This window comes from Pogona vitticeps, chromosome 6, assembly GCF_051106095.1.
Source record: "Pogona vitticeps strain Pit_001003342236 chromosome 6, PviZW2.1, whole genome shotgun sequence".
Classification (NCBI taxonomy): Eukaryota; Metazoa; Chordata; class Lepidosauria; order Squamata; family Agamidae; genus Pogona; species Pogona vitticeps.
In genome coordinates this window covers 24,451,369-24,466,517 of record NC_135788.1, presented here as the reverse complement: position 1 = coordinate 24,466,517, position 15,149 = coordinate 24,451,369, and the positions used below count along the sequence as shown (strand labels likewise).

Genomic DNA, 15,149 nt, shown 5'->3' with positions numbered 1-15,149 from the left:
GGGGCTCATATTGGGCCCCTTAGACTGCTGTGTCCATCAATGTGCTACTATGAACTCCTAGTTTCATTTTTCCTCCCTAAATGGTGAAGGTAATGGAAATTTATGCTTCAAAAATGGACAAATTATAATTAGTTCGGCTATATTTACATGATGGTCTGGCTGTTTACCTTGAAGCCATGCCTCCTGGTGGAATCCTTAAGAGACTGGCAGTAGGGAGGGCTTGAAGGTGTAGAAGGCAGGATCGGGGCTTCAGCTGAGAGTCCGAAAGTATGTAAATTACACATTTTGCAGCAGCAAAAATCTCAAGTCCTTGGAGTTTATGGTTGAGGCCAATCCAGCTATTCTCAGCTTGGGCAGTGTTGATGGCAGTCACAATATAACATGTAGCTGTGTTTTTGATCTTAAATTTGTAGCCTAAAAATAAGCAGCATAATCTACCCCATCCCCAAATTCCTCACATATAGCTCCCTCACACGCAGCAGCAAAAATCTTCTGGGTCCTTAAAAGAGTAGCTTATTTGTTCCAGCATATTCTAGCCTAGTTCTAATTACAAATAATATACTGAAGTGGAGTCTGATAAAATGCTACAAAAGCTACCTTGTTTCCCTGAAAATAAGACCTAGTATGCTTTTTCAGGATGCTCATAATGTAAGCCCTACCCCCAAAATAAGCCCCACTTAAGTGAAACCCCCACCCTCCACCACTGTGCAGCAACCAGAAGAAGATGACATGACTATTTGAATAAATGTAGATTGTTGTACATGAAAAAAATCCCTGGAAAATAAACCCTAATGCATTTTTGGAACAAAAATTAAAAGAAGACCCTGTCTTATTTTGTGGGAAACATGGTATTAAAGGCAAATGTGTTTAAGCTTTGAATTTCAGGTTGGAACACAGAACTTTTAAATATTCCCAGACACACATTAAAAGGATGAAATCATCTTTATTTCAGTACTTTGACAAAATACCCATAAAATTCAAAACTTCTACCTTTAAAAAAATAGGTCTCTACAAGTGATATTTCTCTCTGCGGTACCAGTAGCAAATAGAGTAAAATCATGAAAAGTCCTTCACTTTGCATTGTCAGAAAAGGTGTGCACTTGGAACTACACATTCAGCAACCTCAGAACATAAAGATTTCATCCTCTCACCCATCTGATAAATACACACTTCAATAATTTAAATTAGCATTCCACAAATACACATGAAACGTAATTATCAATGTCAAATGACCACAAAAAGTGCCTATATACATTAGTTCCAGTCTTTATAGAAGTGCCAGCAATGTGAACTGCGAACAGTTGTTGAACTGTGTTCATGTTGGTCCCACAACAAATATGTATTATATAAAGAAAGCACGCAGCAGCAGCAGCACAGATTTGCAGAAGGCATTTCATTCGATGTCAGTACCAGTGATGAAAATGTTGCAAGGATTATCTTCTGATAACAGAGTGTAGTTGAGTGAATGGAACAGAAGCTGTGGAAAAAAGACGCAAATTCTCAGGAGGAAAAAAATGCTTTGACAAAGACAGGCTTTCTGTAATTAAATAGTCAATGCAACCTGTACTTCTAGATGAGAACCATCTTTCAAATACAACTATTTACCTGACTGTACACTGCCAAGTCGCCTCTGTAGAGCTTCCAAACGATTAATATAATCTGTTAAAGCCCTGTCAGGATCGTAATTCTGCAGCTGAGAGCATGCAAGGGAGACTGGGCTTAAATCACTGTGGATTCCTTGGAACCTTCAAGAAAAAAGTAGTTGAAAATATTGGTGTAGAGTTGTAAAATGCCTTGTTCCTTTAGTTGGTATAAAAACCAAAGCAGCTGTCCTGTTGAATATTTAGTTCCTGCACTACTATCACTGTACATGTCACATTACACAATACAAAAGCAGGTCCCTGACCAAAGAATTACACAATGAAAAGCTGAAAACAGAAACTGCTGGCTTGATATAACAGGGTTGGTATAGGTTCTGGGGATACGTACTGTATTTGGAAACAAAATTCCAAGCAAAAAAAAACAAGGACTTGATAAAGTATTTAAAATGTGTGTCCTGCAGGCAACTATGTATATCAGATAAAAACAAAACAAAGAGACAAAAACATTGTGGCACCTTAAAAACTAAATGTAAATTTTTTTGATCGTCCACTTTCTCAGACATAAATGACCTACAGAAACACACCATTTTACAAATTCAAACCAGAGCCAAAATGAAGAATCATATATAATGATGGCAAAGGTTCCAATTTGTGGTTTACTAGATCATCCCAGTGTCCACACTTTCCTTTAATAGTTGAGATCATTGGCACAGAGACAAAGAACAAGAAATTTACCTCGGTTGAAAACATAGAGGAGACCTGAGAGATTCCAGCTCTGACCTTGATCTGTATGAAGACTGTCTGTGTTCTCCATAGAACTCCAGGCCTCCAGATAATGAATCAGGCCGTAGTTCATTACCTACATAAATACAAATAAAATACATTTTTACTGAGGATGGCAGATAAAAAGTTCAGTTCTATATACCAGCTATATACCAGCAGGACTAAAAATTAGAGGGTACGTTGGTGGGAAATGAGGTTGTCACGGTCTGTCATGTGATTCTATGCCCCACACTTGGTGTCCAGTTCCAAGTTTTATTGGGCTCAAGGGTGTATATTTGAAAGTAGGTACTTGTGATAGAATAGGTATTCTGTTGGTGTACTGCATCCACTGCAAAACGGTCTCCTTTCTCTAGCTATCTGAACTGGTCTTGGGGTTAGTGCTGGAGTCCCCTTGGCTTGCTGTGCCAGGAAACTTTAACAGCTATACTGAAACCACTTAATTGGGAATGTGTGTGTCCCAAATGGTATCTGGCCCCACTGTGAATCTGGTTTTCTGTGCTAGGTAGGATGGTAGTGAGCTGGAGGGATTTTCTTCAGTTCCATTTTCATGATGGACTAAGAGAATGATGAGCCTACCTGGCGGGTTTCAGATTGCTGGAACATGGAGCCCCATCAGAGTTGAGGGCTAATTAAGATGGTCCAGCTCAGAAGGATGATAGATCAGGACAGTATCCTGATAGCTGGGGAGTATCCTGTCACCTTGGCAAGCAATTCCGTTGAGACTCTGGTCTACCTCTGGAATAGGGAAATAGTTGAGGCGGGGGGGAATGATCATTCCTAAGTATCACAGCCCACAGAGTGGAGCCAAGTTAAATTGATTTTCCATACAGTTGCCAGTGATGAAACATGTTGGACAGAGACTGACTGCAAAACTCAAGGCAATTGTGACCAAACCTGGGCTACAGCTCATTAGAAAGCCTTCCCTGTGCCAATGATAGCAGGAAAAAATTAACTCTTTGCCCTCACCTATGTGGAATTGCACAGCACAGCTTTCCTGAGTGGTCAGGAGATTCTGACAAGAGTCTGCTCCACCAGAAAACCAGTCAAGAGTCCTTTGTGACTCAGCTCCTAGAAGGCTTCACCACTAACTGTGTTAGCAGACGTTTCTGAGAGTTACAATTCAAGAACACCTAGGTTACCCAAAATTGGGAACCACTTACCTAGAGCCAGAGTCTGGCTTCAGCCCTGGTCATGGGATATAGAAAAAAGTTAGCTTTGCTAACTTTGGTGAATGCAGTACACTAGTTTATATTTACCATCAACATATATTTACCTGTATTGTGGCCAAAACTGTCTCTGCTGATACCTATCAAATTATAACCAGTAACCCGATGCCACCGACGAACCAGGAACTTCATTCTGCATTTTAAAATAGAAAGATTCTCCATTCATTTCTCCTTCAAACAACATATTTAGAATTCCATGTACATACATGAAATTATGTGCAAATATGGATTTGATTAACACATTAAAATGCAATTTTGTCTATTGATATAAAGACAAAACCATAAAGAAATGTAAGGATGGGGCAGTGTAAAATGAACAACATACAGGGGATGAGGATAACAAACCATTACACACACGTTTTTTACAAGGCCATGTATCTTACTGTACTTATTGTTGGTGGATTTTAGTGGAAAGCCACAACATAAACAAATCCATGCATTATAGGACATAAGGATTTGTACAGCACAGATTATATCTTGCTGAAATGAAACACATAATACACAATCTATATCTGTGTTCTGTGCCTTATTTATATATTTTGATGAATAGTTTTGCAGCTGCCTGGAGAGCTTAGGTTTAAAATGCAGGTGTCTTGTTTCATCATCTTCATGTAGCTTTACATTTGCTATGCTTTATTCAAACACGTTTTGTACTTTACCTTGAAATTGCAATTAGCACTCGAACTGCTGAGCGAAACCGTGTAAAACCTTTTGAACGGTGTGTAATAACCTCTAGATCTGTATAGGAAGGCTGCCCACCCATTCTTGCAATAAGAGATAAGGTAGCTTCTTCACACTCCTGAAAGCCACCCAGTAAGAGCAGCAGGTATTTCTTCTGATATATCAGGGCTTTACGAAAGCTCTCTGCTCTCAAATATCTGCCATAAATTCTCTAGAATACAAGGAAATTAAACAATACATTAAGAAACAATACTGTCCATAAGGCCTGGTGTTTGTATGTGTTTGTAATTCATTCCAACCCCTCTAGACTGTGCAGCTTGTGCTGTCTACAGCACAATTTCAGCAGCTACAGCTTCAACCATGAACTACAAAGAGGGAAAGGCTTTGCTTGCTACAGGATCCTTTCCTAAGGAACTTGGACCAGATATAGGGAATTTATTTTTCCATTCAATTTATTCAAACTAAAAGCAAACATTAAAAAAAGAAAAAGGAAGCTGTTGAATGGAAGATGGGGTAAAACCTACAGAGACAACTAAATAATATTTTAAATTCAGAACAGCTTCACTCTCAATTATTGCAAGGAGCAAAACTTTAATAACAAAAATCCTTAATGACAATCCTTAATTAAAAGAACAAAAACAAAATTTCCCAGGAGAAGTCACTGAAATGCTTCCTACCTTTAAAGCAGCATTTTCTGAATCTGATCCCAATTCTCTCAGAAAAGCTTCATTCCTTAATTCTGCCCTCAGCTTGCTCAGCTCTGCCTCAGCTTGCTTTAGAGAGCGTTGCAGATTTAGTTTCTCTTTGTTCCAGATCTCTCTTTCAGAAGCAATGAGCTCATCAATGTTTCCTCCATTGTGCGGTGACAGTCTGAAAGTCTTATGAAGTTGAAGGAGGAATACAGAAAGAAAACCCAGTTAGTTCAGTGGTTATTCAATTCAGTCAGGCTACTTGGCTTGGCTACAAAGGATTGAAAAGGACCTACTCTGAACAGAGAGAATTATCTTTAAAAAAAATCATTTTAAAGAATTTTATTATTAAGATATAAAAATAAAAATAAAACTGGAGTTTACATACAAAGGATATCAAGAGCACCTGACATTTGTATACATAAATTATACTCTACATTTAATACAAAACATACTATTCTATGCTTTAGATTTACTTGACCTTTCTAAATATATGTTCTTCTCATCCTAAATTCTATCTCATTCTTAGTCCACAGCTGTTCTCCTATTTACAAGAATGTTTACAACATTATTTCTGCACTATCTGTTTAAATAATCAAAATAATTTCCCCCCTTTTTTTTCAAATTCTTTGATAGGTCTTTGGTTTATACAGCTTGTAACTACCTACTGTAGCATATTCAGTCATTTTTTTCTCTCCAATCCTCTGCTAATGGGCATGTCTCTCTTTCCCAGTTCTTAACCAATATTGCCCTGGCTGCTGTTAGCTTATAATTAAACAGTTCTTGTGTGGACTTTTCCAGATTTTTTGGTAGTATTGCCAGGACCATTGTCTCTGGTTTCAACAGAGAGACTTATCTTTTATGTCAGTAAAATGGTACACAGTAAGCTGCAATTACTTAACTTGTACTTAACTTACATTGTATTGTATCTATATCATACATCTTTGTAAACATCAACAAGGTTACTCTTTGGTTCTGAGAATTACATTTGTGGTGGTAATCCTCTGGTTTGTGTAACAGTAGCAAGTAGTTTCTTGGTCTTTCTTTTCAAGTATAGTTAAAATCTCTGTTAACAGGGATGTATGAATGGGGTTATTTATGTCTGTTTAGACCAGGCTTGTCCAGCCCGCAGGCTGCATGCGGCCCAGGTCGGCTCGTAATGCGGCCCAGTGCAATTTTTTACTTTTAAAGAAATTCCAAAGTTTCAAGTTACAATGCCGGCGCTTGCGGCCGGAATGTGGCCAGGGCACTTCACAACGGTAGGGGGGGAGAGAGGGAAGGAAGGAAGGAGTGGGAGGGGAGAGGAGAGGGGCCATCCCCATTGCGCCATCCCTGTCAATAGGTGGACCCCCTCCCGGCCGCATAAAGCCGGAGTCGAAGCTGGCAGACTCTGTTGTCTGAGATCGCAGCTGCTGGTAAGCACGCTTGGAGCGGGGCTGCAGAGGATGGCTGCGGCCCAAACCAAATTTATGTGCAGCCCAAACCAAATTTTCATCTTCTAATGTGGCCCAGGGAAGATTGGGCACCCCTGGTTTAGACCAAAAACAGAGACTCTGATATACAGCTGCCTTGTTTCCTTTTCAGACAGCTTTCTCCACAGAACAAATTATTACCAAGATTCTTTCCTGTGTTGGAGTAATATATCTTAAATTGTAAAGTTTGCTGCAATCCTAGGTGGACAATCAGATGATAGCAGCTTTCATTTCTGACAGTGCAATCCTATATGTGTTTATTTTACAGTATATCTTGTGTTACAGGGGATCGATTCTTAAAGTAAGTGTGCACTGTACTATGGCTACTAAGTGCCAAATTCCATGTCATGTTAGATATGTCCATATAACATTAGTTGATCAGTTACGCTGTCAGTATGGAGAATGATCTGTACTCTCTCCTCTCCTGCCCATATCCTGAGGAAAACATCTTCTCTGACATTGGTATTTGGCTTATGAAAACACTCCCACTGATGTCTGTTGGAACCTTCCTGCTAACACAACTATGACTTTTAAAGAAGGGTGTCCCTTGGTATCAAAAGAGGACAGAAAAGAGCTAAATGCTACATTTACTATGTATTTTTTTAAAAAATTTACAGTAAAGGGTAAATCTATGAATTTTAGCCTTATTTGTAGCATTGCCCTAAGCTACAAAATAGACAATTAATTCCGCAGGCTTAAGACATACATAGAATCATAGAATTATTGTGCTGAAAGAGACCTTAAGGGTTACTGAATCTAACCTCCTGTGAAGCAGGAAATCATACATCTGCACTTTTCCAGAGAAATGGGTTCTTAATATAGTCTAAAATAATCTTTGTATTCAAGATAAGAACAAACATACAGAGTCTCCACAGGGTCCTCTCTGCTGGCATCTTCTAAGTTCTTCCTCAAGTTTCATGACTGCATTTCTTAAATTGTTCTTTTCTTCACTCAGTCTGCTGACCAACCCTGTCAGTTCAGCATTCTGCTTAAGTAATCTTCCAGTCAATGAAGCAGAGGATGTCAAATCTGAATTCATCTAGAAAGGAAAACAGCTCAATGAGAATAATATATGATATCCTAAAGAACATCATAGCTTCAGGATAATATTACTACTTTCTCTCAAAAACAGAACAAAAAAAAATCAAACCTCAAAAAGATAATGCTTGTTTACAGTATGGAAGAAGTCTTTCACAGAAAACGTTTATTACAAACAATTCTGCTTCTTTATAATAACAGGTTCTTTACATAATCTGATTTTTAAAAATGAAAATATTATTAGTTTATTACTTTAATTTGTTCTGAGCTACCTTGAGAGCTTCATACCAAGGCAGGAAGTTAAGATAAAGTATTTTAAGAAACATACAATAATAGGATGCATTTATGTACTTAACGCTCTGAGTGTTATGCCCCTCAGGGCTTGATAAGGGTTATGAAAATGGAACAATATCTAAGCTCTGACAGCAGAATTCTGGGTTCCATGCAATACATTTAGCCAACTTAAGATAGCTAATTTAATACATATATAATATGGATTTCTGTATCAGAAGTATCATATACGAATATCTCCTACTATATACGCACCTCTGTTTCCAAACTGGGCAAACTAGATAGTGTTTGCAGCTGTACAAGAACTTCTTCAATGTTATTTTGTATCCGAACAAAGTCTTCATCATCTGGTTTTTCAAATGGTAATCTGGAATAAATCAAATCATCTCACTGTTTATCAGATACAAATCCCTCTGCTACTTTGCTGAATAGCAAAGCTCCTTTATGTTGCAATAAGGACAAGAGCTTAGTTGTGGGAAAACTCGACTCATTTCATTTATTCAGTTGTGTTAATCTCAAAAGACAGAATCTTTTTTAAAACATACCTATGTATATATTAATTTGGTTTGTGATTTTTGTCCGTTTGTTGATTGGTCTATAACTGGCTTAAGTAGTATGAATAAAAACATGATGTGTGTGTAGGGAAACAGTATGTGCTTGCATTGAACAATTAGCCAAAATTCTTCCTGATTATTCTTGGTTTTACTGGTAGCAGCTAAAGAAATCACCTTCTTTTCTATTATTTGTTTGGTACACAACCAGCACTCTGGCTTGCCTCTTCCCATCAAACCAGAAAAATAACTCTCAGACAAACTACGGGCTATTTCTCTGACTTACTGCTGAGTTTTCCCACTCCCCCATTTAGTGTGGCATCATCACTAAATAAACTAGAAACAGAAGGTTTATGGGTTGCTGTTGTTTTAAAAAAAACAGCAACCCTGTCTTACCTGTAACAAGAGCAACTAACCAGCATCGCACACTGGCAAATGTATAATTTTTTTTTTATACTGGCTTGCTATGACATCCACGTATGCCCTATGTGTATTGGCTTGATACTCTGGAAAGCTATTGTCAGCCAGAGAGGGCAACGCTGGGCTAGATGAATCAACAGTTCTACCTGGTATATGAGACAACTTCATACATTCAATACAGGGAAGATTCTCCAGGGAAGCCATGTCACTTAGGTTTAAAGAGAGGGAATACCTCTCATTCCAGAATGCAGGGTGGATTGAACACAATGATTTTTTTTCAATTAAAAAAATCTGATTTTTTAAATTAAAATCAGATTTTTTATTCAATCAAATTTATTTCAGTTAAATGCTTTTAGAGGAAAAATCTATCAAATAAATGTTTCTATTTAAGATACATTATAATTCAAAGGTTATTCAGCATGATATAGAACTTAGTTATGTAACATGAAGCTGTATATTTATGCAATATTTACATTTTTGGTAAACTAATCCAGTTAATCCAAGTTAATCAAGCTGAGATAACATGCATTTTTCACACAAAAATGGCATTTTTCACACTGAAATGGTATAAAATGAACAAAGTTCAGGAAAAGACCTTAATCCCATTGTTGTTCTACAGATCTATGTACAAATAATGAACACATTGATATTTAAGCAAATACAAGAATATGTATGCTATATAATGTTATTGTTTTAGTTACATAGAACAATTTAAGTAGTTTTCCAAATATGAGTGATTAGCCTATTAAACTAAAATCTGTTCTGACACAGCTATTTTACTAATCTGACCAGTTATTATTCTCAATATGAAATCTTCATCTGGTTGCAAATATTAAAGATTACAATTAACCAGAAAGAATGAGTCTTCAGATTTGAAAATCATGATTTAAATGTCTTATTGACTAATGATTTAAATCGATTAAATCCACCCTGCCAGAATGTTCAGATCCTCAGGTAGCAGCAGCAGGTTATAAATTCTGGACAGCTTTGATTGCTAGACAAAGTTTCTGTTCAGAATGGCCTGAATTGCAAAAGATACCATTTTATAATACCAACCAGAAAGATAAGAATATCTTGGCGAAAGAAAAAGGTGTTTGTTTGTCTCAATGTAAACATAATTAATAGAACTCTATAATTCTAATAATCTGATTCATCTTAAAACCACCTTAATGATCAGGTCATTCATTTCTGCAAACAGTGGAAAAAATGCTGAGATGGTAGACCCTGGTAGCAAGAAATTAATCTAACCTGCAGGCAGCTTTGTTAGCTAGCTGTTTCAGCTTGGAAGAAACATTTTTCAGCTTCTGTCTAACCATCTGAAAATCTTGGTGTTCTTTGGTAGAATCTCCTCCTCCTCCTCCCATGCCAATTAGGGTAGAGTAAGACAGTTCTGTTGGCTCAGCTCCTCCCATTTTCTGCTGGAAAACCCATTTTCTTGTTCGCTCATTAGATGCATCCCATGTATTCTGTGTAAGTAGGCAAAGGAGGAAAAAGCTTGTCTGATGTTACATATGGACATTCAGTTTTGAATTAAACTAATGGATTTAATGGATGAATAAATGAATAAAAACTACCTACCAGTTAGTTATAATTTTTAGAAAAGAAATTCACAGCTTTATGGCATCAATTTACACTCTCTGTAAGCCAAACCTATTTATCAAATAACACATTATTTTTAAAACATTTATTTTATGTCTATGTAGAAGAAGTATAACAAAGGCATGGAGATAACACCATTTGGCCCAAAAACAGTTTCTATCTGTTCTAGAAAGTCAAGTCTTTCCAAAATATTTTTGTGCTAAAATATTTTTCTGTTTTGATTAGAAATAATAAATTTCATATGTTGTCATTTGTTGCAATTGCCTAAAATTTCTTTGCTGGCTTTGTAAATTTTCATCTTATATTTGGAAGATTTCTAGCCAATAAGCCACAGTTGCAGTAGAAGAGCAGACTATAAATTCAAATAAAAAAATTAAGTAACTAATAAAATGAAAATAAAAGTCCTCCTAATCTTTTTGGCCTCATATAGAGGTAACTAGGACTACATAAAACTGTTCTTTGAGGAACCCCAGATGTATAATCTTGTAAAAGAAGCCCAAACTGACTGTCTCAGTTCCCAGTTCAAATTATTGACAGAACCAGTAAGTAGACCAAGTGAAGCAAGAGAGGGAGGAGACTAGGGCAAGCAGTCATGGTGTCCTCCTACCTGTCACTTTTTGGTTCTGCAGATCCCCAAATGAACAATCCTCCAAATAGGAAAGCTGAAAGACTATATATTGCAGTGAATGCCACATGTATGCCTAGCTGCCTGCTGTGGATTCATAGTCATTGCACTGAGCACTCCTGCCTATCAGGGAAAGCTTGTTTCCTTCATGGCAGAGCAAATGAGAATCCCAGAAGCAGAGAGCTTTATGGATAAGTACTTTGGGGAAGTGTTAGTGGAATTCTACTTCCAGAGTAACAGTTCCTTTCTATCCACAAAGAATGAGAGTCTTAAGAAAGGAAGCCATTGCTCCTGGCATCATCTGGTTTCCTGAAGCAAGGTGATGCATCTGTTGACTTCATTTCTTCCTCTTCCTCTTGAAACCAGACTAAAACAATCCATTATGCCCCTTGTGTGAGGCAACTTTTGCCAATGAATTGAAGGATGCCCTATTGCCCTTAGCTTCCCAAGCCCTGCCTCAGTGTTCACCTACTGCAGCACTTATTAGAAAATGAAACCTATGCTTCAATTATCAGTTTTCAACTAGAATATTTATTTATTAAACTTATACCCCGCTCAACTAGTGATGAACCACTACTTTGTCAATTCTGTACATATACTGCATATAACCTCTGTGAAAGATTCCTGCATTTGTGGATTTACAGTGGGGTCTTGACTTAAGAACGACTTGAGTTAAGAACATTTTGACTTAAGAACCGCTCTCATAGGAAAATATTGACTTGACTTACATACTTAGATTTGAGTTAAGAACTAAAAAAAAAACACGTGGGAGGCAGGGAAAGTGCAAAATTAGAACTTTCAATTAACTGTTGGCCAGTGAAAAGGGTGCCTGTCTGCTTCCTCACTCCTCCCAGCGTTTAGAGAGTGGACTGGGAGACAGTCTTCGGACTGCCTGGTACTGTACTGCCTGGACTGTATTTTCCCTGCCTTCCCTGAACCTTTCTTGACCTAAGAAAAAAAGAAACAAAATATCCCCCTTTAGTGGTCGAAGGCAGAATAGCAGCTTCCCATTAGTTTCTATGGGCGGAAAAGAGCAGATACGGATCAAATGGTTTTCATTGCATTCCTATGGGAAATGCAGATTTGACTTGAGAACTTTTTGACTTGAGAACCACCTTCCAATACGGATTAAGTTCTCAAGTCAAGACCCCACTGTACCCGCTATATAAGCCTGTAGAAGATTATGTGCCAGGCACACAGGGAAATGATTTCCCCTGTGTCTCTCTCACATTATGGGAGGAAAAGATTCTAAAATTCCAACTTATTCCCATAGGCATGACTTATAGGTGAGGTGATAAGATACACTTCAACAACTTAGCCTTTTACTGCTTTTATTTTTTTTACGCATAAATTTTGGTCATGATAACCTCATTGTTTTTATTTAGATTCATTATGCATTGTGTTGATGATTTGGGGGGGAAGGGCAACACAGAAATAAAAACAAATGCAATAAATAAATATAGTGGGAATAACTACCACTAAGCAGGGACTGTTTTAGAAAACTGCTCTGGAAAAAAAGGTATGATTTTATTCACTTATAACGACACCTTTACCATGTTATATAAGCCTCTGGGAGCTACCATACCTCGTTCAGATTCTTACAGGCAGTATTCTCCTCTTTTACTTGGTCCTTTTGCTGTAGTTCCTGGACCATTTCTTGCCATTTTTTGCCCTCGCATTGCAGCTGGTGAACTTGTCGTCTCTGTTCTCCAAGCTGCCATTGAAGATCTTCTACCTTGGACTCCAGTTCATGAACTTTCTTCTGTGCCAGGATATTAGCATCTTGTTCTGTCTGTAGAGTCTTCCTCTGAATCTGCCTCTCCTTCTCCATTTCTTGTTTTAATTGCACAGATTCCAATTTATATCTCTCTGTTTCACTAACTAAGGAGACAATACGGTCATGTTTTTCATCCAGTTGCTTTTGCAGCTCCCGGAGTAATTCTTCAGCTGTTGTGAGAGTTCCGTCCTGTATTTTCTGTTCAGCTGTCTGAAGTTGAGCACACAGTTCTTTCTCTCTTTCTAGTGCACTGCTTACTTCCAGAACTCTGTATCTTTCCGATTCAAGGAGCACCTGAAGCTCAGAGTTGCAGCTGCGCTCCTGTGACAGCTGGGCTGCATTCAGGGCTTCTTGGGACTCAATCTTCTTTTGCAAATCATTGGACAGCTCTCTTTCAAGCTCCAAAAGATTGCTCAGCTCTTTAACTTTCTGTTGTTCCGTTTCAAGAGCATATTTCAAATCCTTACCAGAAAATACAAAAAGTGATTTGCTTTCATAAGTCTGAATGTACAGCTAGAACTTTTAAAAAAGTTATTATGCTGGGAAAAAAATGGTTATTTGATACCTGAACAAGGGAAAACATGTGCTTTGCTAACAAGGATTCTAAATTAATGAGAATTTGCTCAATAACTGCTCCCTCTCGTCAAACATAAAATCTAGAACTGGTATGTATCTAACCTAAGTGATGATTTGTAGATCAAGACTGAAAATTATAACTTTACACCATTTCTGATGCCGACCTATAGGTGGCACTGCTCACAATATATTTCTGGTGTAGTGGTACCTCAGTTAATGAACATTTCTCTGGGACATTTCGTAATGCGAAAAGTTTGCAAAACCGAAACACAGTTTCCCATAGGAGCGCATGCACAGGGACAGCGCTATAAACCTCCCAGGCACAATGCAAACTTGGTTCGTATTGTGGAAAAAATTTGTAAACTGAGGCATTATTTTCAATGGCTTTTCGTTCGTAAACTGAAAATTGCGTTAACCGAGGTGTTCGTAAACTGAGGTACCACTGTAATCTAATTTATTTAAAATATTTATATTCTGCCTTTTTCCTAGACTGGATCCAAGGCATCTTACAGTATTAAAAAAGTTAAAAGCTAAAATAATAAATTATGACAATATTAAAAAAGAATTAGACAAATATATTAAGATTTATAAATAGGAGCAATATTAAAAATACAAGTAAAACAACATAATGCAATAACCCATTTAAAAATCCTCTCAAAATGATTCCAGTAGTCACAACTATTGAGGTAGTTCTGACAACTGTGTGGACCAAAGTAGGGAATATTTCACATATATTTCGCATCTTAAAAGAATATAGTCCAACATGAAGAGCCCACAGATCAGTAGTGAATCATATGCTTTGCCCCCAGATGCTCACAGGTCACCTGGCACTTCAAGTGGCTAAGAGAGCAGATGGTACATAAGCCCTTGGACAGATTTCGGACATGTCTTTTGAGAAACGCTGCAAGTCACTGGGCTAGAAGGACAGTCTATCTTGGAATATGACAGTTTCCTATTTCCCTTAGATGAAGAGGATGTGACTATGTGTAATATAAAGTACAAACCACCAAACTACATATGCTTATGGTTTCACATATCACTGCTTCACCAGAGATCATGTCAGATAAACTGTATCCAGTTCAAGTCAGTTAAATAATTAGAAAAGGTAGACTGGCTCTGAGTTAAGAATAATAATATACATTATAGTACTTTGCTATGGAGAGCAGCAACATCTAATCCAGCATCTCTACAATGCATCATACATTTAACTAAATCAAAAGCAGAAACAAAAGATAAATATCTGAAATCTGGATCATATAATGGCTGTATGCTCAGAATATTTTAAAAACTAGGACTGGTTACCTCAAGTTCTTCTTTTCCTCTTTCTTCACTGCGTTCTACCTTAGTCTTCTCCTTCTCCAATGCCCACTGAAGTTCTCTGGATTTCTTTTGCTCACTTGCCACTGTGTCCTTTAGTATATCAAGTTCAGCTGCTTTTCCCTTTAGTTCATTTCTGTCAAAGACCAAGTCAAAGTCGCCTTTATGAACTTCCCAATTTTTAAAATAAGTTTTATTTCAAAAACAGACAGCTATGGAGAACGTATTTACATTTGTCTGTACACAAAGCATACATTACAATGCAAATGTTGAGGCAAAATGATGTATTTACAAGACAAACACAAGTTTCTCAACTTACAGTTGCCTCCTAATAGTAAACATGTTTTGGTGTATCTATAAGAGAATTAGTGGATGAGAAATAGTACTCAACCCTTCCTTCCTATTAATTTTCCCTTTCAGTTGATCAGAGGTCACTCTGCTGATAGAGCTTTTCACAAAACACTACTAGATTTCTGTTCTGGCTGTTTGGGCTTGTGCTACTC

The 15,149-nt window shown here is 37.4% G+C and overlaps 1 protein-coding gene across 10 annotated transcripts in view; it reads right to left on the bottom strand.

The window, feature by feature from the left end:
* Nucleotides 1–923: 923 nt before the first annotated feature.
* AKAP9 (A-kinase anchoring protein 9) overlaps nt 924–15,149 on the bottom strand; it is a 119,759-nt gene continuing 105,533 nt past the window's right edge. For all 10 annotated transcript variants that reach the window (XM_073003168.2, XM_073003162.2, XM_073003167.2 and 7 more), the window contains 11 exons: nt 14,632–14,782; nt 12,562–13,215; nt 10,001–10,218; nt 8,037–8,148; nt 7,315–7,491; nt 4,969–5,169; nt 4,270–4,502; nt 3,658–3,743; nt 2,337–2,460; nt 1,606–1,745; nt 924–1,477 (listed from right to left, as the gene is read on the bottom strand). In XM_073003168.2, coding sequence (XP_072859269.2) covers nt 1,434–1,477; nt 1,606–1,745; nt 2,337–2,460; nt 3,658–3,743; nt 4,270–4,502; nt 4,969–5,169; nt 7,315–7,491; nt 8,037–8,148; nt 10,001–10,218; nt 12,562–13,215; nt 14,632–14,782 — 2,140 coding nt within the window. In that variant the 3' untranslated portion in view covers nt 924–1,433. The remainder of the gene's footprint in view (nt 1,478–1,605; nt 1,746–2,336; nt 2,461–3,657; nt 3,744–4,269; nt 4,503–4,968; nt 5,170–7,314; nt 7,492–8,036; nt 8,149–10,000; nt 10,219–12,561; nt 13,216–14,631; nt 14,783–15,149) is intronic.